We start from the raw sequence: 25,003 nt of genomic DNA on the forward strand, positions 1-25,003 counted from the left end.
CGGTGTCCGCGCCGTCGGGGAGCACTGGGGCGCCCCTCCCGCGGGGTCCAGGCAGGGCGGCGCCAGGCGGCGGTGACGTACGCTGGGGAAGTGCCGCGCGAGCGGCCAGAGCACTGAGTCGCCCCCGGCACCGCGCCCGGCAGCTAGGCGAGCAGAGGCGCGCGGCGGCCGAGCGGCAGCAGGTAGGCACTTCCCGGGTGCTTCCGCGGCTCCGGGACTGGGACCCTCTGAGTCGCCCCGGCGCTGAGTCTGCACCCGGCGTGGGAGCGGCCTCGGGGTCCGCACTTTTGCCTTTCGCCCTCCTGGTCCGGGGGCGCCCCGGGCACAGACGAGCCCCCCACCCCGGGCGGCCCCCACTGAGGGCCCCGGGGAGCCAGCCACACCCCTCCGCGCCCTCGGACCCGAGTCGCGCGACCTCGACTTCCCCGGCTCGTCTGGGCGCCCCTCCGTCGGGCAACCCTCGGGCTGCATCTCCGGTTCCGGGTATAAATAGCTCGGTTCGCGGCGAGCGTCTGGGGCTCGCCGGCTATATTTGGTGGGGCTAACGCCCCCTTGCCGCGGCCCGTGCCCCCTTGCCGGGGGATTGGGGAGCACGTGCGCTCCAGGCCGGGGCGCCCGGGGTGGTGGTGCCCGAGGGCCCGTCCTCTCTCTCACCTCCTCCCTGTTCTCACCGCCGCCCTAAACACTCACCAACCCAAACCTGCCCTCAGGCAAAGGCTTCTGATCCAGACCCTGGGCAGAGAGATGGGGACCCACCTTCAGGATCAGACTGGAGTCCCTGAGCTCGCCTCACCCTTCTCCCAGGCCCCTAGCCCTGGGAAAACCAGGTGGGGCCTCAGGGGCCTTGGTTTACTTACCTGAAAAGTGGGTTGACAACTTACCTACATGGATGCTGGCCCAGGCCCGTGGCTGGCAGGCCTGTGAGTGGAAGGGGAAGCAGTTGGGGTCATGGCCGCTTGTGGGGGGGTGGGTGCCTGGATTCTGGGTGAGGGACAAAGGGGCAGCCCAGGGCCCAGAGTGCTTCTCTGTCCCAGATGCACTAAGCTGCGCACCCAGAGGTGCCTGGGCTGACAGGATCACTCTGTGTGATGACCATGGCCAGGCTGAATGGTCTGAGGGGCAGGAGATGGCAGCTGGACCAACAGCCTTCATGCAGCCCAGGTCAGACGGGCTTGTCCAAAGCCAAGGGCAGGTGTGGGTGCTGTGTGGGTTAGTGGGTTCAGGGGTCCATTGCCTCATTCTGAAGGCCCAAGAGTCTTCAGGGGTCAGATGGGCGCTGGGAGGGACAGGGACAGATGCAGGAGTGTGTCCTGGAGGATGGACTGGGCCCTTTGGGCTCAGCTGTTAAGGAGTTGCTCCCATGGTGGGAGGTCTGCCCCCAAGGGGCTCTGAGGGCATGGGTGGCAGTGCCCAGACAGGCGTGGAGCCTTCCTGCCCAGCAGTCTGTGGTGTAGACAGTGCCTGGGGTGGACATTGGGAGGCCTGATCCCCAGACAGGCTCTGTAACAACCCCATGTGACCTTGGGCAGGGCCTGATACCCAGGAGGCAACCCAGCTCTCACCCACTCCAGCTGGACACCTCAGTTTGAAGGGCAGCAGGAGCGGGAGGTGTTCATGCTCCTCAGGACACTGGCCAGGGAGAGTGTGTGGAGCGCGGTCTGTGGGGTCCCACTCACTGGCTGGTGGTGTCCGTATGACAAGGCTGACTTGCTCCAGGGCGGTCCTCGCAGAGACCTGGCAGGTGTGGAGGGGGCCAGTTCAGCCTCCTCGAGGTGAGGAGCCCAGCAGAGCCACCCCAGGGCCCCGGGCTGGCCCTTCTGGGAGGTGACCAGTGGAGAAGACAGCCAAGCAGAGCGATCAGTCCATTGGAGACACCTCCGGATCAGGCAGGATCAGGCCTCGGGCGCACTGGGCCCCGACACAGGGGCGGGGCGGAGCAGGAGCGGACAAGGCATGGGGCTCCTCATGGCTTCGCCTCGGCGAGTGCAGACCTCCCGGCTTCAGTCTCCATCTGTGAAACGGGCTGTGCGGGGAAGTGGGTCCCGGAGACCCGGAGTTCTCTGTCAATGTTGCTAGCTCCAACTCGCGCCCACCTGGCCCCAAAGGGGGGACAGTGAAGTGGGCCCCGCTCTGTGGGAGCCGCGGGGTCCCCTTCGGCGCTCGGGGACGCCCAGTGTGGCTCCGGGGCTCGCTGATCCGGGCACCCGCGCGCCTTGGCTGTGCGCTCCGGCCAATACGGTAGCGGGAGGGAGGGCGCCTACTTCAGGCAATACGGCGGCGGCTCCTCCCTTGGCGCGGTCACGTCCCCCACGTCCCGCGCGCGGCCAAGCAGCGGGGCTGGGACGGGGCCGTGCGGAGCATCCTCTCTCCCTCCCCACCTCCCAGCCCCCCGCTGGCGGCGAGGTCGGCCTGACCCCCACCTGCCCAGCCAGAAGCTGGAACGGGAAGGAGCGTCCGTTGTCCGTCCTGCTCCCTCGGGTCGGGTGGGGGTGGTGGTGGGTGGAGCTCAGGGTCCCTCCACATCCCCCTCCCAGCCCTTCTCCCCTCCTCAGCCACCTCCCCCCTCCTACTTGTTCCAAAGGCCCTATGTGGTGGTGGTAGGAGCTGGGAACCCAGTTTTGGTGGAAGGGGCCCCTCTTGGCTGGTGGGGCTTGCCGACACAGAGACCACCTTCTGGGCCTTGGCTTTAGGTTACAGGCTTTCGGGTTGGGGGGCTGTAGGGAGTTGAGGAATGGGACAAGGTGGCCACGTGTATGGGCAGGCCAGGCACTCCCAGGCTGGGCAGGGTTGGGTCCAGGCCTGGAGGGGGACAGCGTGGCCCTGCTCAACTACCTCCTGGCCCCTCCTCATTGCCCACTGAGCTCTCTAGAGGAGGGGGCTCCAACAGGGTAAGCACAGAAACATCCCCAGGGCCACTCTCGAATGGCCTCCTCCTGTCATAACGGGGTGATGGTGGTGGAGCGGAGAATGACTCAGAGCCAGGGGCTGGCCTGGGGCGCAGTGTCCAATCTGGTGAATGAGGCCACTGTTTCCACCCCACTGGCCCCTGCAAGAGGACGTGAGCCCACCTGAGAGTTTTCAGGGGCACTGGACATGTGGTGGAGAGCTGTGTGGTCAGTGGAGGTGGGGTGGAGGGCCCAGGCCAAGCTGAGGAGGCCTGGACCAGACCTTCACCCACTGCCCAGCTCCCACCTCCCCAGAAAAAGCCCCAGTCACCTCCCTCCAGTCACAGCTACAAACACAGGTGAGGGCAGGGCTGAGGTGGGCATCTGGGGAGGGAGACAGGCACTCCGACCAGTGGTGGATGGGTGAGAGCGTCCTGGGTCTTCTGGTTACCTGTTTGCACAACAGGGGCAATGGGAGAAGGAAGGAGGGGAGGTTCTCCCTCCTCCTGAGGGTGCAGCACCCTCTTGCCTGTCAGCTACCCCCATGGGCTTCAGGAGCCTTGGGGCTCGAGGAGCCAGGTGCTAGCCACACTGGCCCGCTTCCCTGTTGCTCAGGCATGTCTCCCAAGCCACCTGGTGCGGGAAGAGTCAGGAAGAAATGTAATTGCCCCTTTCCTGCCCTGCCCACCTGGAGCTAGTCTCCAAGGACTAGAAGTCCAGTTAGGTAACTGGCCAGCCTAGAAAGTGCACCGACTTAGCACCTGGGACAGGACACAGGCTCTAGGGCTGGGGGCCCCCCCGCACTGAACCCTGCTCCCTGGGTTCATGGCCTGCCCTGGGGACTGATGGGCCACAGACCCAGGACCCAAGGTGGGTGAGGGGACTGCCAGTACAGAGGCCTAATGAGCAGCGGCAAGCTGTGGCTGGATTGGAGTGGCAGAAGGGGTCTGGGAGGTGGTGAGGCCAACAGGATGTGAGTTCAGGGCTGGCTCTGAGGTGGGCGTGTGGGGTCGGGTTGGGAACGCATTGGTATGAGGTTTGCACTACTCTCCGGGTGGATATGCGGGGGTGGGGGTGAGGCTGGGCACTGTCACCACCGAGATGGCATTCAAAGCCGGTGAGTGTAGGCAGAGAAGGGGGGCACTGGGGAGAGGGGTAATGCAGAAGCTGGAGCCTGACCCCAGCTAGGACCCTCACCCAGATAGCCAGTGGGCCCCTGAGGGAGCAGCTGGTGGGAGCCCTTGATTTGGGAGGGCACAATGGACGGGTCATTCTGAGGGACCTCTGTGTACATTCCTCTTTGGGCCGGGACCTGGGGGCAGTCCCTGGAGCCTCACCTGACCCAGAAGCGGGCACATACACCCCACCTGGGAGATCAGCTTTCTGAGGCCCAGAGGGCGGGTTATTTCTGGGCTGCGTACATGGTTTGCATGCTTCTCTGGGAGACTAAATGTCACTGAAAGGACAGCCGGCCGGCATGTGCTCACAGATGTGCTGGTGCCACCTCCCTCTGCGCTGCACTGAGGGTCTCCGACCAGCCCCCAAGGGGGCTGCTCCTCCCACCCTGGGTTTTCCTTGGAACATCAGCCACCTGTACCCAAGCCTGCCTCTTCAACATGACGGGCTGGGCTGATTGAGGACATTTTGCTCTTGGAAATCCCAGCTCCTTCTCCACCCACCCCATAAATACACAGAGCACTGCTGAGCGAAATCCCTTTGCCCCCAACCTAGAGCCCCCCAGCCCTCCATCATCTTCCCTGCTTGCTCACCACCACCTACACCTCCGTTGGCAAACTGAAATTCACTAGAAACCTCAGTTTGAGGACCATCTGGTGTGGGGAACGGGTTGAGGGTCATTTCAGTGTGGCTGGCACCCTGGGCTGGGGGGTTAGCTGGGAGAAAGTAGTGTCTGAAGAGCTTCTGGGGCATTCAGGGGTTGGTGAGAGAGATGACCATACTGGGCCTTGGTCCAGGCACAAAAGATGGCCCCCTCCCCATATGAGCTTCACGTGGCAGCCCCTTGGCCCACGCAGGTCCCAGAACACGCTGTACCCTCCTGCCTCTGGGCCTTGGCGCCCATCCCTCTGCCTCCTCACCCTCCCAGATGCTAGTTCTCCTGAGGATCCTGGGGGCCTCCAGGGAGGACCCAGCCCTGGCGGGCAGAGAATGGGGCCTCAAAGGTTGGGGTGCCCATGATCCCCATGGTGAACCAGGCATGGCTGGTGGAACCACAGAAATCTCAGAGGGAGGCCCTCCTTTGTTCTGTTTTGGAACCTTGGGTTTATAAGAGTTGGGCTATTCCTAATTGCTCGGCCCAGACACACTCCCCTCCTTGGCCTCTACATGGCCCACTTGATTTACTTTAAGAAGCCCACAACCCCAAACATGCCAGGATTCTGAGGACAACCAGCCCCTCAGTGCCCCCATGACCATGACCACTGTCCTGAGTCCTGGGTCTGGGGTTCCTGTGCTTTCTGCCTTAAATAGTGTCACTGCATCAATAAGTATTGCTTAAGATAAGTATATCTTAGGAATGTTCCCATTCCTAAGATATACTTATTAGTTTTTTGTTTTTTTTAATATCACTCAGATGCACGTACCTTAGAGACCTTTTAAACTTAACGCTATCAAGGGGAAGGGACAGCAGCTCGGTACCCCCACCCGGGAAGTTTGGCTGCGGATGACCTTTGTCCCTTTGTCCCGTTCCAGGCTCAGGCACCCGGCTGTGTTGTCAAAGGCAGGGCTCTGGAGGAGAAACTAGGGGTGGGCCACACCGAAGCTGTGCTCAGACTGTCCCGTCCCAGGTTCTGTGCAGCCTCAGATGTGGAGGTGGCCATCCAGGGGGCTATGCCAGGTCACGGGTCTGTGCACACATTTGCAGGAGTATGGGGGGCTCCCTTGGCTGGGGTGCCCCCGTGCACCCTTCAGCTGTGTCCCCGGACGGCTGCGCAGCCCTTGGCGTCGGACGCACCCTTCATCCTGCTCGCTGAAGCCCAGGAGCCTTCCAAGCACTGGGGCAAAGTGCTTGAAAGAGCACTGGGGTCTGAGTGCCGGGAGAGGTGAGGGCTTCTCCTAGGTTTCCCAAAAGTGGCGCCTGTGGCCCTGGCCCAGCTGAGAACCAGCAGAGGCTCTGAAGGTGGACCTCTGGCCCAGTCTGGGGTGGGGGGCAGGGCCGCTGTTCTGCTCTGGTGGGCTGTGTCTGCCTTGTCATCACCCTGACAGCCAGCTGGCTCCTGGAGGTCTGGTCATCAAAGGGTGGTGCCCACGGACAGCAGCTACTTCTTAGAATCACCTAGGATGCCCTTAAAAAACAATCCCCCCCAACACCCTTTGAATCAAAGCCCAGGACCTCCCTCCACTGCTGAATCAGAACCTGGATACCCACCTGTCCACTGAATCAGAGCCCACCCCCCGCACTGAATCAGATCTCAGACGCCCCACCACCGCTAAATCAGAGCCCAGATCCCCCCCAGACTACTGAATCAGAGCCCCCAGAGAGCACAGCACCTGTGGCTGGGGTGCTGGGGGGCAGGCTGGAGGCAGGGGGGGCGGAGGGGGAGCAGAGAGTGTGTCTTATTTTCCACATTCCTTTCCCGCCACACTGAAGCTGTGCTCAGACTGTCCGGGCATAGAAGCCCTTGTCCTCATTCCAGAGCCCTGTCCCAGGTTCTGTGTAGCCTCAGATGAAAGAGTGGCCACCCGGAGGGCTGTGCCAGGTCAAGAAGGATTCAAGGAAAGGGGGCAAGGGGTGGAGTCAGGACAGATTATGAAACCCAGGAAGGCGGGCTGATAGGAAGGGGGCTGTGGCGCTGCGTGTGCAGCTCGTGCAGGAAGTGCTCGGGCATCGTGCAGGTGGAGTGTTTACACCACTAAGTCGGCAGATACTACATATCAGCGCTTCCCCCACCAGGGAGCTGGTTTATAGCTCGCTGCTGGTGGGGAGACAGCTTCAGTGGGCAGCAAGCGGCTGGATCCAACAAGCCCTCCCTTCCCCGCGCCTGCAGCAAGGTCTACTCTGTCCTTGGAACAGCTTCTGCCAGGTGAGGTGGGGGGACTAGGCCACCAGGCTGATCTCTGGGATTAGGGGGTTTCTGGAGCAAGGATCAGGGAGGGGTAGGGGATGAAGATGGGAGGGGAGGGGAGGATCTCCAGGTGGAAATCTGGCTGCAGTGTTTCAAGTTACTGGGCCTCAAATGAGCTTAGTTCCTGGGGTTTAAAAGAGGAAAGTTGACCCTGAGCTTCTTCAGGTTTTGGGCCGGCAGTGGGTGCGGCCAGCTCCCTCCTTGGCAGCCTGGGGGCTAGAATGGTTTGCTCTGGTAGGCCGGGTGGAAGCGTGTCCCTCATGCCCTTCCCTCGCCAGAAGGGTTAAACTCCAGCGGCCGACAGGCACCTTCCACCTGGGCTGGCCCTGCTGCCCTCAGGCTCCCAAAAGAGCTGAGGCAGGTGGATGATAACGAGATGGGACGAGTCGGGGCCAGCACAGTGACCCCCGCCCTCCCCACCTGCTCTTCCCCGCACAGCACAGCCTGTGTGAGCCTCTTCTTCAGACTCTCACTTCTTGTGCAGTGTGATCAGAGTGGAAAGGACCGGGGCGCCCTGTCCCCCTGGGGGTGGGAGAGCAAGGCTGGCCACATCTAGATTGAGGTCTCAAGGGACTGCAGCCTAGATCGGGCCCCAGGTCCTCACCAGGGCTGGCTTCACTGCCCGAGGTGCTGGCTGCTAAAACCACACTGCTTCCCAACACAGGGTCAGGCGGGAGGCCAGAGCACGGCTGACTTCCCCACTGGGGTCTGCCCTCCTCAGGAGGTAACTTGAGACCTGGCTGAGCCCAAAAAAGCCACTGCCCTTTAGAGCCAGCTGTATGGGAGCAGGCCAGGCCTGAGCGGGGGAGGGAGGAGGAGCTGCAGCTGCTGGTCACCCCAGACCTTCCTGCCCTGCACCCAGCACAGGTAGGGGTCAGAGGCAGGGCTCTCAGGTAACATCGGGGAGGTGGCCTGGCCCAGAGCTGAGCTCCTGCTGGGGGCTGAGGCCTGAAGGGAGGGGTGGCCGGCCCGGGTGCCAGCCCTCAGGTGCTGTCCCCACACTGCAGGGCTGCAGCTGGGTGACTGCCTGACAACCGAGTCAGCCTGGCTTCCTCTTTCTCAGGGACGCGGAACCAGCCCTCCTGGCCATGGGAGGGGCAGTGGTCGACGAGGGCCCGACGGGCGTCAAGGCCCCAGATGGGGGCTGGGGCTGGGCCATCCTTTGGGGCTGTTTTGTCATCACAGGTTTCTCCTACGCCTTCCCCAAGGCGGTCAGCGTCTTCTTCAAAGAGCTCATACGAGAGTTTGGGATAGGCTACAGTGACACAGCCTGGATCTCCTCCATCCTGTTGGCCATGCTGTACGGGACAGGTGAGGGGCCGTCATGCCAGGTGACTGCCTCTGGGAGTTCAGCAAGTTCAGTTCCGGACAAAAAGGCCTGGGGGTCGGGGGTTCGGTAGCGCACCCAGCGTCTTCAGCCCCGGTCCCCAGGGGCACCTGGTGGGAAGCCCTCGAGGATGCCGTGGTCTCCAAAGTGCAGACGGGCACAGGCCAAGGCTGTCTGGGACCCTGTCCAAAGGGCTGTGTCTGCACAGCTGTGCTGGATCCCGGAGCCGTTCTTGCTGCCTGCACAGACCAACCAGAAAAGACCCCTCTAACGGGGACCGTTCCTTGTGAGCCATGCTTTGCTTAAAAGATGGGCGAGCGTGACCTGCACACTGGGCACCTGGTGCCCCTGTGTATCCTGAGCCAGGGGCAAGGGGGCATCAGGGAAGGGCAGGTCTCTCTGGGCATGGAGAGCCTCGGTCCCGCCCCTCAGCTGCTGTCCCCCACCCCCCAGGCCCGCTCTGCAGCGTGTGTGTGAATCGCTTTGGCTGCCGGCCCGTCATGTTCACAGGTGGCCTCTTGGCATCCCTGGGCATGGTGTCTGCATCCTTCTGTGGAAGCATCATCCAGCTCTACCTCACCGCTGGGGTCATTACCGGTGAGTGAGGCCCCGCCAGAAGTGGGGCGGCCGGGTGGCGATGGCTCATGTTGATGGAAGAGAAAGGACCTCCCAGGAGTGGGCAGCTGTGGGGTGTACCCACGGGGCGCCATCCTGTCCCTCGTCCCCCGTCTGTCTCTCCCGGGCACGTGGGTTGGCAACAGGGGCTCTGAACACACGCTGAGTCTCCTCACGTCGACGCCTGTCAGACCCACACATACAATCATTCAGGCGGGAGCCCGTGCTGGGGAGAACTGGGGCCGGGCCACCTGCGCTCACCCGCCCACTCTCCTCCAGGCTTGGGTTTGGCGCTCAACTTCCAGCCCTCACTCATCATGCTCAACCGCTACTTCAACAAGCGGCGCCCCATGGCCAACGGGTTGGCAGCAGCGGGCAGCCCGGTGTTCCTGTGCGCCCTGTCCCCGCTGGGGCAGGTGCTGCAGGACCACTATGGCTGGCGGGGCGGCTTCCTCATCCTGGGTGGCCTGCTGCTCAACTGCTGCGTGTGTGCTGCACTCATGCGGCCCCTGGAGGCGCCCCGGCTGGGTTCCGGTTCGGGGCCTGGGCCCCAGCGGCCGTCCCGGCGGCTGCTGGACCTGAGCGTCTTCAGGGACCGCGGCTTTGTCATCTATGCCCTGGCCGCCTCCATCATGGTGCTGGGGCTCTTTGTGCCGCCTGTGTTCGTGGTGAGCTACGCCAAGGACCTGGGTGTGCCCGACACCCAGGCGGCCTTCCTGCTCACCATCCTGGGCTTCATCGACATCTTCGCGAGGCCCACCGCCGGCTTCATCACAGGGCTCAAGAAGGTGCGGCCCTACTCTGTCTACCTCTTCAGCTTCGCCATGTTCTTCAACGGCTTCACCGACCTCACGGGATCCACGGCCAGCGACTACGGTGGCCTGGTGGTCTTCTGCATCTTCTTTGGCATCTCCTACGGCATGGTGGGGGCCCTGCAGTTCGAGGTACTCATGGCCATTGTGGGCACCCAGAAGTTCTCCAGTGCCATTGGCCTCGTGCTGCTGCTGGAGGCCATAGCTGTGCTCATTGGGCCCCCGTCGGGAGGTGAGTGCTGGGGGCAGGGTGGGGAGCGAAGTGCCTCCCCTCCCTGAGGCCTGGCCAGGCCTCCAGGCAGTTCCCACACCTGCTCTTCCTGGGGAGGGTACTCACCATGGGGGCTCTTAGCTGGAGGGACCCCCCCCGCCCCTGCTCCCAGCCTTGTCTAGCCAGGCCACCGTGTACCTCAGCACATGGCCAGCCGGTGTCAGGAGAGAACATGGCCTCTCACACACTCTGGGTCCCCCTTGGTTCATTGTGGGAGGAGGCCATGGGCTTGAGTCGTGGGGACAGGTGATGGCTCCAGGGTGGAGTGCTGGTCCTCCTTTCTGGCTGTCCCCACACGCTGGGGAGGCTCAGAGCTGAAGGTCGGGTTGGCTTCTGTTACGTTGGGCTTTTGCTTTATTTTTTGATAACTGAGAAAATAATGGTGTGTGATTAAAATGGTGTGCACGGTGGGAGCAGTGTGGCCAAGGCCCCACCGAGCCTCTGCACCTGGGTTTGGGTCTCTCCAGCCAACCCTGTAGTCCCCCTGCTTCCCACTTGGCCTTGGCCTCTGGCTCTTCCTGCCTGGAGAGGTCTGGGGCGAGGGTGAGGAGGTGCCTGGATCGTCACTGTCTCGGGGTCCCAGGGTCCTTCTGGGGCCCAGGTGATTCCTACGAGGGCCGCCACAGTGACAGGCAGCGGGGCCAGATCCCTCCAGGCGCCTCCACCTGGCGGGGGATGAGGCCCCACCGGAGGCTCTGCTCCAAACCCTCATCGAAGCCACTCTGCTTTAGCCTCTGGGTCTGCGCTACCCGGGGGAAGGTGGTGGGGGTGTGGGTGGCTGCCTCAAGGGCCCTGGGCTGTCCCCGGCAGGGCACTGGTGACTGGGGGGATTCGGTGGAAGCTGCAGCCCTGGGCTGACCCTGTCCCCCTGCACTGCAGGCAAGCTCCTGGATGCGACGCACGTGTACCAGTACGTGTTTGTCCTGGCGGGGGCTGAGGTGCTGGCCTCCTCCATCGTGCTGGTGCTGGGCAACTTCTTCTGCATTGGGAAGAGGCCCGAGGCGGCCACGGAGGAGGAGCATCACAAGCCCCCCGAGGACGTGAGGGTGGACTCTCGGGAGGTGGAGCACTTCCTGAAGACAGAGCCTGAGAAGAACGGGGAGGTCGTTCACACCCCAGAAACGAGCGTCTGAGCCGGGGGAGGCCAGCAGGGGTGGCAGGGAACTGGACAGAAACCATCAACGCTCGTATTTATTTCACAAACAGGACTAGCTTGGGCGGGGCTCTTGGCTCCACGCCGGCCGCCCGGGCAGCGGATCATCGCCCGATCAGTGTTTTTCAGGGGACGTGGCAGGGTGGGAACGTGTCATTCCAAGGTGGATCTGTGGTGAAGCCAAGCCGTGCGGTTATGAGCCATCTGCACCAGGGACCCCACCTGCTGACCCCAGGGAGCCCGGTGCCCACCGCTGGGCTCAAGGACCCAGAGACCCACGCTTTGGAGACAACATGATTTTAATCAGGGGGCGGGGCCGGGGACAGCTGCGGAGCGGGCACTGCCACGACAGGCCTCCCTGCGTGCCCATGAGCGCCCCATCCTGCCGGGTCTCCCCATGCGCCCCAGCCCACCCCTCTTTGAGCGTCCAGTGGACAAAGCTCCCTCCTTCACTTCTGAAGGTTTGAGATAAACCTGCATGTGGGAGGTGCCGTCTCAGAAGGAATATCTTCCAGGAGCTGCAGGAGTTTTGCTCTACGTAGGGGCAGTAGTCTAACTGTTCACCCCAAATCTCACTTTATCAACAAATAGCCTGGTTATTTTTACAAAGTGGTTCTGGTCCTTGTTATCCATGTCGGCCTTCTAAGCACTGCTGGTTCTGGACCCTGCCCTGATGGACCCCAAATGGCTCAGAGTGTTCACACAGCACCCTGGTGGCTGGCAGGGAAGGTGTCACGCTGCAGGGGTGTGTCCACTGAAGCTGAGATATACGTGTGGTTTCTGTTCACTGGTGTGTGTTTAAAGAAAATGATCTGCCTGCCTTTTGTTTATTCGCCCCTCAGTTAGCTGACAGTCACCGCATGTGGTCAGCGTCCTGGGCTGGTATCTGCTCCCCATCCTCCTCGAACAGCCCCACTCAGCCTCACCCCGGGTACTTCACACCCACCTGCCCTTGTGGCCAGCGGCGGCCTATGTGGCTGGGAGCCCGGTCAGAGGCCGCTGGGGCTGCCTCAGTAGGTGGTGCGTCGAGGGCGCTGGGGATGGCAGCGGGCACCCTGGCGGGCCGTGTGCAGCCGGAGAGATGCCATGTCCCTGCTCCTCTGCAACGAAAAGCAAGCAAGAGCTCACATCTTGGGTCCGCCCCAGAGAGGTCGCCCCGAAGGGGCTGCTGTCTCCCTCCTCCATCTGCCCCTTGAGCTCTATGAGGGAGCCAGGCACCTGCCCGCAGCCCCCTGCCCCATCTGTCATCCTTTCTGTCCTCCCTTCCCCTCTGCCAGGGGCTTGGGCTGTGGGTGGTGCTAGCAGTCACAGGGGTCAAGTGGTAGCCCTGCATCCGCTGACCTCACCCTGTAATAAGGTGGGCCAGGCAGGGCCCCCAGGCCAGCCCCTGGGCAAAGCTGAGCCATAAGCGCCCCACTTGTCAGGTCTTAAAGGGCGAGCCCCACCTGTGGTCTCTGCAACCACCTACCTGAGCCGGAGGGAGGCAGGGAAGAGGATGCAAGTGGGCAGCCTGCTTGTGCCCCTCCCCCAGCCACCTCCCAGCCCTCATCACACCACCCCCTTCTCTCCTGATATGAGCTTGGCCTGGCTGTCGCCAGTCATTCAGTTATCCTGGGTCTCCTGGAACCAGCTGTGGTGGTGACCAGGGCCCCAGTATCCCGCGCTAGTACCCCCTCATTCTCACCCGAAGCTGCCTCATGCGTTCCCCCCTCCCTACTCGAGGACTGGCGACTCTCTACAGGCATGCTCTGGGGACACTGTTCAGTGATTCTGAGATGGTCAACATGTGGGAGTTGCTCCGCTGGGGTTGGGACCCGCAGCTGGTCTGGGGCTGGACCCATGCACCCCAGGGTGGACCTGAGGCCCCCTGCCCGCACAGCAGCGACACCAGCTGGTTAAAGCATCCAGGGGCTCTGCCAAGATTGGAGACTGATCCGCAGGGGCCCTGGGGGAGAAGGTGACCAGACCATCTTGACTGCCTAGTTTTCTGGTTCCAGATGTTTCCAATTGTGCCCAAGACACAGAGAAAAAAAACTTCCTGTCCTCAAAGTTGTGGCTGTCAAGAGCCCTAAGAGCAGTTGACGACAGTTGTCATCAGTGCTCTGGTGCGGACGGGGCTGCCCCTAACCCTCTAGACGTCCCACTAAAGGAGACTCACACCCAGCATCCTGTGAAGACCCAGATGCCCGTGCTGAGCCCACTCTCACGGGCCCTTCAGCACCTCCTTGGAGGACACATACACAATCAGCCTAAATTGGGGGGTGGGGTACACGAGCCAGGCACCCTGGGCTGCTACCCCCACCCTGGCCAGACCTCGGGGCACCTGCCACCCTGTGCGGAGAACACCTCGGGACACGTGTGCAGGCCCCACACTAGGAGAGCCTGGCAGGACAGACGCCACCGTCAGTGGCTGCCTAAGGGTCCTGCCAATGGCGGTCTGGAAGGCAGCCGCCTAGACCTGCAGGGCCCCCTCATGGTTCCCTAAAGGACACTCCCCTGTAACCCTAAACACCCTTACAGGTAATGGCGCTGAAAGGGGTGCTGCTTCCAGAGCTCCCAGCAGATGGAGGCGGGGCGGGGGGCGGGGCAGGCAGCGGGAAGGGCAGGAGGGGTCCCCTCCCCCAACACAGGGGTTTCCAGGAGGGGCTCCAAGCACCACTCTTAGTGGTGATGGGGCCTAGGGGAGGGTGGGAGGTGGAGGCATGGGCCCGGAGCTTGCTCTCCTGAGTGTGGAGCCTGCCACGCGGGTCAGGGGGCGAAGCTCTCTGTGTCGGGCAGACAGAGGTGGCGAGGGGGCTAGGGAGCAGGACAGGCAGGCTCTGAGCGGAAGATGACAGGGTCCCTGTCCTGCCTGTGGTCCACCTCCTGGCAGGAAAACAAGAGGTAGCTCAGGGCTCGCCTCGTCACCATTTCAGCTGGGTCCAAATGTCAGCAGGCTGGGGTGGGGAACCCGCAAAGAAGAGCTCAGGCCCTTTCGGAATCTCAGGGACCACTGGCATAGCCATGGTGGCTTAGAAGGAGCAAAAGCAAGCCAGCAGCAGGTGGGAGATCCACCTGCCCCACCTGTTCCCCATGCATGTGGTGGGGCCGCCAAGCTTTCCCTGCAACGCACGGAAGGCCAGCATGCTCAGCTCCAGGACAAGTGGGTGTGGACCAGGAAGTGGCTGATTACCACGCATCCATGGGAGCACATCTGTGGTCCCAGTTCAAGAGGGACGGACCTTCCCACCCGGCCAGCCCTGCAAGTCACCGTGGGCAGGAGAGCCTGCTGGGGGCCATGCTTTCTCACTCAGCGCCGTCTGGAGCTCCCAGGGGTAGGAATGTCTTGGGCTCCAACAACTCCAGGGGGAGAGGGAAGCGGAGGCCATGAGTCCAACAGATGGACGGATGATGTCCCCTTGCAGACGCTGCCTTGATTAGAAAGGACAACGCCCGGGGCATGGGGCATGCAGGGTGGTGTTCTCACTGGGATGGCAACTGCCAGGTCCAAGCCCCTGGGTCCCAGCAAGGGCCCACTCAGCAGCCACTTCGAGCACCCACCACGGGCAGCAGGAACATGGCTATGTGTCAGCTACCGTGCTCTTCACGCCCCAGAAAACCCAAGGTGGGTGGAAGCACTTCCTTCCATAAAGGTAGTTAAGGCAGGGGACTGGTATGTGCACATGGCCTGCACCGGCGACAACTCAGCCACATCCCTGCCACGTCCCACAGGCTCATTCCACCTACTCCTGATCAGCTTACAAAGTACACCAACAGGCTTCAAAAGGACAGACACGAACGCCCAGTCTCAGAAAATTAGTTTCAAATAGTTAATCTAAACAAATCAAAACTCAAACTGATGAAATAAAGACCACATGGCAGGGGCAGGGAATAAAGGTAGAAGTCGTCATGAATTTATTATTTACACGGTAGTTAAGGACACAAATACAGTGGTCATACAAAAGCGCAGTTCAGAGACTTGGCAACGGATACACAGGTTGATACAGACATTCCAACTATGTTTCCTGCAAGTCAGGATGGGGAGTTAAATAAGGGGGGACACAACTGTCCACAACCACACTGCTGAGGACTCGGGGTCAGAGTCCACTTCTCAAATGCCATCTGGCAATTTCAGGTGGAAACCTGGATGCAGAATGTTGGGGCTGCGGCTGCTAACATCTTGCTGGGAAGGGGAAGCCCACCTCTGCAGAAGGCACTGGGCCACAATGAAAGCCCCCAACTCACTCTGACCCACGCGAGCTCCCTCTGCACTCCCAGAAACACAGCCTGACCTGGCCAAGTGCCCACACCCCAAAACACTTACAGAGTAGCCAGCTCAGGAATCAGAAATAAGTAAACAGCTGCATTCTGTGCCATCAACACAGCAGTCAGGGCGTCCTAGGACCAGCATCCCTGTGCTGGGACTTTGGGGGCAGGAAGGGAAAACGCAGACGTGGACACCTTTTAGGTCCCTATCTTCCTACGAGTGTCCCAGTTTCCAAACAGAACACACTGCAGGGGGATGATGCGAAGAAATGTGAAAGTACCTATGAACATATATATTGCACCTCGTTTCCAGAGACGGGGGCTCCTGTCTACCGGCCACCACTACTACCTGGTGCCTCTGCTACTGCAAAGTGAGGGAGAGTGTCTCAGGAAACCACCTGGAGCTGGGCTGACCCAGAAGGTCTTTCTGGGGAGACTCAGCCCTGCTCTGCCTCTTGGCCTCTGTGGGGTCACTATGTCCCAGGGAAAGTCACAAAAGCGGGTGACCCTTCACCCTCCTGGACAATCAGGTCATCAGAGTCACCTGCTTCTTGGCACTTCAGAGTGGATTTCCTTGGGCTCGCTGGCCTTTCTGGGCAACGCTGGCACCTAGGGCAGACACCATGGCCCTTGGTTTTGAGCACATAGATATTAACACAGATTAAGGGCCAATCTGCACTGGTAATATTGACAGCCTATTTAGAAAATCTCTCAGATTCAAAAGCATTGAGGCAACCGCCACCAAAATAATCACACACGACTCCACGGAGGGACCCAAGTCTCTCAGTTTGAAATCCTCTCCCGAGGGATCAGTGACACGACGCGAAGCCACAGCTTCTGCAGTCTTCAGGCTCAGCTTCCTTCTCGCTGCGTCTGGGAAGGTCAGATCGGTGGGCTGCTCTGTGGGGAAGGACCCGCTGCGCCCATGCGTGTAGCCAGCATTTCCTAACTGCTCTGATGATTCAAGAATCCCAGCGGGTCTGCAGTGAGCAGGCATTTCAGTTTACGGTGGGAAAGGAGCATGACAGCCAAAACCAGGTTAATGAGGTCACGAGACACACGGCACACACGGACACACACGTTACTTACACACGCATATACACGTGATAGAATTTCTGATGAGAAAATCCCTTCTCCACAGTGACCACACAACAAACCACGAGACGCAGACCACGGAAACCCACGGGCTCTGCTCCCTGCCTCACTCCTTCTACACGAACTCCACACCAGTGCCTGCTTTAGAATTCTTTAAAGTCAGCATCTTCAAGACCACAAAAACAGACATGAAAGAAACAATAAAGACAGATTTCTTTACACAGATTTAAGCCAATAATTTTTAGCAAAATGATACAAAACTGTCTTAACCAAGTAGAAGATCGGTAGTTACAGTAGACTCGGCAGGGACATGGGTGCGCCACCACGGAGGGGACTGAAAGGCTCTTGAATGGGAGTTTGATTCTCTCTGCAACCGTCTCACTGCTTTCGTCCCAGCCCCGCTAGAACCAAGTTCACGGGGGCTCAGTGCAGCCCCTGGCGATGGCAGCGCTTGGAGTCTGTCCGGCTGGGTTTGTGTTTTGTTTCCCCCATGGGCGTCGCTGGGTGGGTGGCCTGGAGAGGTCCCGGTGTTAACATTTCGGTTCTAGACCGGGGGCGTGTCACTAGTAACAGAGTAGATCAGCCATGCATTGTCTGCCCTCAGCAAAAAGGAGAGTTCTCATCGGTGCACGACAGACTGCAGACCACTGGACGCCACCCGACCGGGAATCTGTCGGAGCCAAAGCACAGGAGAAGGTCAGCGTGAGGCCAGAGGAACGGAGCCAGTCGGGCTTGGGCACAAAACACCAGTGACAGTGCCCTGGTGGGCAGGGGACAGATGCCGCCTAGCCCCTCTGGACACGCGCACCCCCAGCTGCTCTGGAAGGTCCCTCAAGTCCAGGATACGTGCAGCAGAAAGAGTGACAGGAAGACGGGGAAGGAAGAGCCATGCAGGCAAGGAGGCTGTGGGGCCGCGAGCTCATGATCAGTCAGACCAGAGTCCAAGCGGGCAAGAGATGCTTACTCCCAGCCCCTCTTCCTGGAAAGTAGCCTGGTGTTCCAAAAACAGGGACCAGGCCCCAAGCGGGCACTGGGACTCCATGTGGGGCAAGACGTGAAAAGCATTTCCCATCAAGATGTCCCCAAGAGTGCAGTCACGTTACAACTGCAGCTGGTCTCCCACCGCAGCGCCGAGTGGACAGAAGCTGCAAGCCCTCGGCCGGGAGGAGCCACAAGAATCGCCACCAAGAGGGGAGCCTGGCTTGGATGCCCAGCCATGCACCAACGGCAGGGAGCGGGTGGCTGTGGCTGATGGGTGAATACAGACGAGAGCGTGGTGGACAAGATGCTAGGCAGAGACCAAGTTCAAAAAGAAAAACAAACGAGGAGGACAGAAATCAGTGCTAAAGGAAGAGAGATGACAAAGCCGGGACAGCAGGGACCATCAGGAGTGTCTCACGCAGCAAGAGTGCAAGAGCCCCTGCCAAGCGCGGCCCCCACAGCCAGCACGACACGACACACATCCAGCGACCGACCTGGAACCACGCGGCCCCGAACCTTCTGAGGCCCCTGGGGCCACTGGAGCCGAGACTGGGCTCCTGCTCCCCACGCCGGCTCCCGACTGGAGACCACAGCAAAGGCCAAAGGCCAACAGACAGGATTCTGGGGTCACCCCAGACTGGACAGCCCACCACAGCTGCGCTAGAATCCACGTGAGGAGAGGACCTGGGCCAGGGGCCTTGCTCTACCTGGGGCACCTGGCATGCAAGCCCGACCCCCTGCGTGCTCCCTCCGGTCGGCGAGCGGGCGGCAGCTCCCACCCCGCCCGGCGCCTGCTGAGGAGCCCCGCCGTGAGCACACTCACCCAGTGCTGCCTTCCGACGGGGAGACGTGCAGCTACTTGCCGTGATGTTCGAAAGGAATGCTATTCTGAGGTGGGGGGAAAAGACAGCTGTTGGTAAGGGTTACGCTGGCCGGACCAGCACGTGAGGCCCTCCTGTTTCCGCAAGCACTGCCTCGCCTTGCCTCAACCAGGTCCATGACCACTGGCCAGGGCCGCTCGAGGGGACCCAGGGACCACACAGGAGCTCAGTCTCGCCTCTCGAGAGTGGCCCCTGGACATGCAGCCGCTGCTGCTCCTTGAGGATGGATCTGTCAACGGGGCCAACAAGGGAGACCCTTCCCAACTCTCACGTGGTAAGAAAACTGGATGCCCAGACGGCAGCCCCTCCATCAGCTCTTGGCACCAGCGGCTCCCCAAGGCCTGTGCTTGGCAGGTGGAGAGGACACCACCTCCCTGTGACAAAAGGACTGGACACATTTCCTCACTGACACAAGGAAGAGGACACGGTTGTGGACCTTACTTGGGGCGCAGGGATTAAAACGAGTAAGCCTGAAGGAAAAACTGGCACCACGGACCAGCATCACGTTCTACCAATAGCACTGGATGGAGGAGGCCCTCCTCACAAAGAGAAACATTACAAACAGGTTCATCCACCAGGAGCCCTTCAGTCTCCACATTATTCCAGCTAGAGAGGCCAGATTCGCAGGCCGGGGTCAGGGATGTGGGGACTGTGGTCCCTGGAGAAGCACATGGGGGCGAGGAGGAACGGCCAGGACAAGCGACACATGTCACGCCCTCCCACCTCCAGCTGGAGAGGGTCGGCAGGGCCCTCCCCCAAGCAGGCGGGCGGCTCTGGGTACTCTTGTGCTGAGGGTGAGCTACTCCTTTGCACTGGGTGCATCAGCACAGGACGCAATCTCTCCTCTTCGAGGGGCAAAGAGGAAGCTGGTAGGAAGCAGCCCCCGCCGGGCCACAGAGAGGCCAGGGTCTGTGCACACGTGGTGCCGCCCCCTGGACTGGTGTGCCACTGCCCCTACTCCCGCTCGCATCTTTGCCGGGGAGGGCGATGAATGGAGGCCATAGAGTTGTAAAAGGTGGAGCAACTCTGACCACGTCCTTGGTGGACAAGAGCCTTTCAGAGTCTCTTAGGAAGAGCGCCTGGGGGATGACCAGAAAAACCCAAAGGACCGAGCTGTCCCCAGGATGGAGGGCACCGGGGACACGCCCTCAGGGGCTTTGTCCTCAACATGAAGATCCTAAGGAAACCCCCAGGGTGACCAGGGTGCTTCTTTTGGGAGAGGATACCCCCAAATCGAATCTCTTCAGAGACTTCCCGCCAGTGCTCAGGCCCACATGACACTTCTTCATATGGAAAGCAGAGAGAGAACCAGAGAACAAAGACACGTGAAAGACACGCACCCTGGAGCTGCGTGTGCTCAATGCTCATGGGTCGGTGGCCTGAGGGGTGGACACAAGCTGGAGAAGAGGCTGGACTAAGACCCATAACTACCTGGCACCCTCAGAACCCTCTGCCTCTTCCGTTTCCCTCAACGATCCTCAAAGCAAAAGACGTTTTCTTGTGTTAAAAAAAAAAGTTAAGCCTGTCCCTTCCTTGGTCCTTGATGGCCGAGGTGTTCCAGGGCCCTCAGCCAGGCCCACTTGGCCAGGGGCGGCAAAACACCTCCCAGGACCTGCTCCCAGCTGCTGGCTCATGCGTTCCAGGGCTCGTGGAAGAAACGTGTTAAGCCCTTTCCGTGTCTTGTGGTCACAGAGGAGGGGTGTGGGGCCGGGAGCCCGAAGAGGCCCAATCTCATCACTCTGGCCAGACCCGCTGAGCCCCACAATTCAAACGACCTGCGTCTTCAGCCTCTTTGAGAGAAAATTACCATATAAGAACCCATTTCTAGTAGAATTACTAGTAAATTCAAGTGTTTGGTAAAAATACTATTTCACTTGATTAAAGAAAAATGGTCAGGAGCACTTCCTCTGCCTGGGCACACCTTGTTCCTCTGCCAGAAGACCAGCTGGACACCACAGGACTGAAGTTCTGAGCAATTCTCACAGACCCTGTGCCCTCCTGATCAACATGCTCAATCCACCACATTCAGCAACAAGCTACACCTACTGCCCAGCAAGCACAGGGGGAGGGCAGGGAGCTAAATGTAAACCTGAGGCATCGTGGTGAAGCAGACGGATGCTGCCCCAGTACATGGCCAGGACCTGGGCTTCCGTCATTCCTGAACTCACCACCTGCCCACCCAGCAGACACCACCGGGTAGTCCCGGCCCCCACAGGACCCCTGCCCACCGCCACTGCCCACGGGAGGAGACCCTGAAAGCCAGTTGAGGAAAAACGTCCGCAAGCAGGTAAAGAGCTGCTCTGCTGAGGGAGGCACGTTAGTGAGAACAGAAAAACAGCGAGGAAAGCCAGATGGGGAAGACGACGTGGGTGGAGGAGGCCCCGGGGCCAGGCCCTGCACCTCTGAGCACACTCGCCTCGCCAGAGAGAAGACAAACGTCAGAAGGGGCATCAGAAGACAGGAACCCTCAGCCCACGGCACGTCGCCAAGCGCTGGGCATGACACTGCAGAATGACCGCCGGCAATACACCACCCCCACCCCCCCGGGTTCTCTGCTGGGGGAGCACCTGGCCAACGAGAACGAGGACAGAGTCCCAAAGGCTGGATGTGCCCACGACAAATGGCGTGAGCGGGCTGGCACTTCCAGTCTGCCCAGGGAAGACGGCCAAGCCTCCAAAGCTGGCCGGGGGCTGGGGGCCACATGGAGGGCAGCCAGAGAGAAAAGGTCCCATGGCACATCCCAGCACAACTGCCGGGGGGGCGGGGGGGGGCTGGGTGTAGAGCCCTTACCCCACAAAGCTTGTCACAGAGGCTCTCAACCAATGGGCCAAACTGCGAGGGGCACAACATTCCCCCAATGGTTAAAACACCCAAAAATGGGGAGAAAGGGAAGGCAGGAAAGAAGGAAAGCATTCGAAACTATCATCCCACTCTGCTTGGAGCCCGTAAGACCAGACCAAACATGGAGAAGCCAGAGGCCTGCAGCGCCCAGCCTGGGTGAGATCAGGCGCCGGCCCGCGGGGCGCGTACCTGTGAGGTGGACATGCGGGAGGTATCTTGCCGGCCCGTGAGGTCGGACGAGGAGATGTTGACCGGGGCACCGCGGTGCAGCCGCATACTCACTTTCCGCTCTCTTTCCATGCCGGACACGGGCCTAGGAGAGGTGTTCGCTGGAGGAGAGGGAGACAGGGGCGAGCATGAGGCCTCGGAATACGGCCCCACGCTCCAGCACGGGGTATCTCCTCAGGAACCACGTCTAACAAGGACTCTCGGCTGCCTGGGTGTCGGGCACAGGACAGGCTATTGCACCCTAAGACTAGGCCGGCACCATGGGCTCCACTGATGCCCCGGGAGCGAAGCACCAGGTGTCCAGTGGGAGGGCAGCCGGGGCTTCTGCCTACAACGCTTGTCTCGACAGGCAAGGAAGAGGCTGGAGAGGTTTGTGGTGGAGGATGTCGTGCCATGAGAAGAACAAGAGGCAAAGCAACAGAGCTCGCAGGGAACACAATCCTTCAAGAGGCCAACGTCTGGGAAACACATTCCTGAAGGCACTGTCCCAGGGCGTTCCCTGGTCTGTCTAACTTCGGAAATAAGAACTGATCAGAATAAGGATGCACATGTCTTCGCCCACCAGGCACTCCTGCCCAGACCCCACGAGGTCACACACTGGAGTGTCCAGAACAAGTGATGCTCAAAACAGAACCCCCACTGCCTGCAGAGCAGGGGCCGGGGTGCAAGCTGCAGCCCCGGGACCACTCACCAGTGTGTGAGGTAGGGGTGAGGGGGGTGGGAGGAGCCACCTCCTGTGTCCCCCTCAGCCGGCCCGAGGCCGTGGAAGGGAGGCCGCGTGTGGCTGGATTTCGGGAGTGTCTCAACCGCTCCTCTCGGTCCCGGCGTTCCCGCTCAGCATCGTCAGCTGCCCGGCTGGCTCCCTACAGAGGAAAGAGGGTGAGACCAGAACTGAACTGGGTTTGGTGAAAAACCACCTGAGGCCCTTGGCTGCCACTCGAGAAAACACCAGGGTGTGTGGGACAGTCTGCCCGCAAAGCCGTCCACAGCCTCGCGGCAAGCCAGGCGTTCTTCCCTCTGGGTCCACACATGGCCCGTCCCACGACCGTGGGCGAGCAGAACCAGGCTTCTCAGTCTCCTCTTCCCAGCACAGCAGAGGAAACCCCCACCCCATCGCCTTAGCAATTCCTCAGAACCCAGACACCAACGGCACCTGGCGGCCCTCTTCTCTGTGACCATTCACACGGGGATGGGAACCAGCCCAGTTCAGAGGTGGCCCAATGCGGCAACAGTTGGGGGAGTCCGCAAGGCAGGTGGGAGGGACAGCATATGGTTGGCTGAGGGGTCCAACTGGAGCCCAGATGCCCGGGCCAGGCCCATGTCCTGTTGGTGCACTTGAAATAAGGAGGCCGGCAGCCAGGCTCATCCATGCGGGCCATGCGGTGGGCACCGCCTAGGCTAAGCTAGTTGCTCCCAGAACAAACAGCTAGTTACACTTTCAGTGAATATCAAACCAGAAATACGGGGACATTTGATTTTACGTGGTGACGCTAAGATACTTGCCCTAGTAGAGGTCACGTCCTAATTACCAGCGCTGTAAGGCAAGAGTCTGAAAACTGCAGCCCACAGGCCAAATGCAGCCACACCCATTCCTGCAAATACGGTTTTCTTGGCACAGTCACGCCCACTCACTGCCGCACTGCTTGGGCGGCTCTCCAGTTACAATACAGAGTTGAGCGGTCGCACCACTGTGCAGACGGCAAAGTTAAAATTATTGACTGTCTGGTCCTTTACAGAAGAGGTTTGCTGAGCCCCTGGGAGGGATGACAATGTTAGAACAAAGAACTTATTAAAGTGGCTCTGGCAGGAAGCCCACCCTGATGTCCAGACTCCAGGTAACCTGTGGCACCACTCCCAAAGGCTGTCCTTCGAAGGCCATCCTAACAGAGGGGCCTGGCACCAGGATGGCATGGGCGAGGTCCAGGGCAGGCTGGCTCTGCGGGCTGCAGCCCCCCACCCCTACCTGGTCCCTGTGTGAACACCCCTGCACCTGTGAGGCCATGGGATAAGGCTTCCTGTTTTGCACCCTCTGAAGAGGAGGTTCTGTTCCTCCATCAGATTTTGTCACCCTAGAAACGAGCCCATTTTTGTTTTAAGCTCATAGAACACATTTTTAATTAAAGAGAAAGTGGAAATTAAAAAAAAACTGTTGGGCTTCCCTGGTGGCGCAGTGGTTGAGAATCTGCCTGCCAATGCAGGGGACACGGGTTCGAGCCCTGGTCTGGGAGGATCCCACATTCCGCGGAGCGACTAGGCCCGTGAGCCACAACTACTGAGCCTGCGCGTCTGGAGCCTGTGCTCCGCAACAAGAGAGGCCGCGACAGTGAGAGGCCCGCGCACCGCGATGAAGAGTGGCCCCCGCTCACCGCAACTAGAGAAAGCCCTCGCACAGAAACGAAGACCCAACACACCCAAAAATAAATAAATAAATAAATAAATTTATAAAAAAAAAAACAAAAAAAAAACAAACAAAAAAAAACTGTAATTCTGGCCGTAGTGTTGGAGATTAAACAAACTCATACAACAGTTTCAGGGACAGGTGGCCTGTTTTAGAGAGGAAAACAAATGAAGGTTCAAGCCCCCCCACCCCCAGCCCCGGCAGCATGCGTGCGCACAACACAGGCTCACACTTAATGAACAAACTAGCTGACAAAGGAAATCAAATATACATCTAGCTCATCACAAGGCCAAACGCAGACCTAACACACAGCGCCTCCCAGGCCACCCGCCCCCTCGGAGGCCGGGCCTCGGCACAGCCTGGTAGGGGGAGGAGTAGGGAAGTCTTCACCCAACCCGGCGGCAGCCACACCCCGTTGACAAGAAACTCACAGGCCAGCGCAGCCACAATGTCCTTCGGATGGATGATGATGATGATAAAATGACCTCAGCGTTCCAAGTAAGAGCCTTGGTCTGGGCAGACCTGCACTGCGGACATACCTCAGGCCCAGGAACCCCACAGCCCCGTTGCAGCCTTGAGGTGCCTTCTTCACTTGCCAACAGGCATCTGGCTTCCCAGAACCCCTCGTGCTCCCCGTGTGGCAGCCATGCCTCCTGAAGCCCCACCCCGTGTAGCTCCCAGGAAGGGACAGCAGCAGCTAGTGGCCTTCTGCTGACTGGCATGCCCCTTCCACGCTGAGCGGTCAGTGAGCTGGGGGCACACTTACGAATTTGAGCATGTTCCAGTCGAACACGTAGTCATAGGAGAAACCCTGGCGATGGAACAGGTTCCTGAAGAGCTGTCTCAGGTATGAGTAGTCAGGCTTATCGTCAAAACGCAAGGAACGGCAGAAATTCAGGTACGTGGCGAATTCAGCTGTAAAACACCAGGAAACTCGGAGGTAACCAGCAGTACCCCTGACTGGGAGCCAGCATGGTTCTGTCCACAAAACCCTTGACCACTCCCAGCTACCCAAACAGAGGGTGTGAAAGCTGGAACCTGAAACACCGAACATGCTTTGAGGAAAGAGGCTGAGAAAACTGAGCACACAGAGCAAAGGAGAGTTTCATCTGAGGCATTTATCACAGGGGCAGTCCCACAAAAACAAAAGGAAAACTCCCCGAGTTACGGCTCAGGAAGGTAGAGGAGC

General features: G+C 60.2%; 2 protein-coding genes across 10 annotated transcripts in view; one reads left to right on the plus strand and one right to left on the minus strand.

Moving 5' to 3' along the window:
* The first annotated feature begins 117 nt into the window (after positions 1-117).
* SLC16A3 (solute carrier family 16 member 3) lies at positions 118-11,965 on the plus strand. Of its 3 annotated transcripts, XM_036838057.1 has the most exons (7): positions 118-182; positions 6,796-6,925; positions 7,632-7,691; positions 8,031-8,278; positions 8,748-8,891; positions 9,189-9,953; positions 10,872-11,965. In XM_036838057.1, the coding sequence occupies exons 4-7, from the start codon at positions 8,056-8,058 to the stop codon at positions 11,123-11,125; spliced, it is 1,386 nt and encodes a 461-aa protein (XP_036693952.1). In that variant the 5' UTR covers positions 118-182; positions 6,796-6,925; positions 7,632-7,691; positions 8,031-8,055; the 3' UTR covers positions 11,126-11,965. The 3 variants fall into 3 exon arrangements, with proteins under 3 accessions (XP_036693952.1, XP_036693951.1, XP_036693953.1); XM_036838056.1 differs by lacking the exon at positions 7,632-7,691; XM_036838058.1 differs by lacking the exons at positions 118-182; positions 6,796-6,925; positions 7,632-7,691 and adding an exon at positions 7,698-7,834.
* Positions 11,966-12,083: 118 nt separating this feature from the next.
* The window catches only part of CSNK1D (casein kinase 1 delta), a 37,749-nt gene continuing 24,829 nt past the window's right edge, over positions 12,084-25,003 (minus strand). For 2 of the 7 annotated variants that reach the window (XM_036838060.1, XM_036838063.1), the window contains 4 exons: positions 24,581-24,729; positions 22,108-22,279; positions 21,378-21,517; positions 15,014-17,155 (listed from right to left, as the gene is read on the minus strand). In XM_036838060.1, the coding sequence (XP_036693955.1) occupies positions 17,105-17,155; positions 21,378-21,517; positions 22,108-22,279; positions 24,581-24,729 (512 nt within the window). In that variant the 3' untranslated portion in view covers positions 15,014-17,104. Of the gene's footprint in view, positions 12,246-15,013; positions 17,156-18,289; positions 18,355-21,377; positions 21,518-22,107; positions 22,280-24,580; positions 24,730-25,003 lie in introns of those variants that run through there. The other 5 variants (XM_036838062.1, XM_036838064.1, XM_036838059.1 and 2 more) reach the window with 5 other exon arrangements.

Source organism: Balaenoptera musculus, chromosome 20 (assembly GCF_009873245.2).
Source record: "Balaenoptera musculus isolate JJ_BM4_2016_0621 chromosome 20, mBalMus1.pri.v3, whole genome shotgun sequence".
NCBI lineage: Eukaryota > Metazoa > Chordata > Mammalia > Artiodactyla > Balaenopteridae > Balaenoptera > Balaenoptera musculus.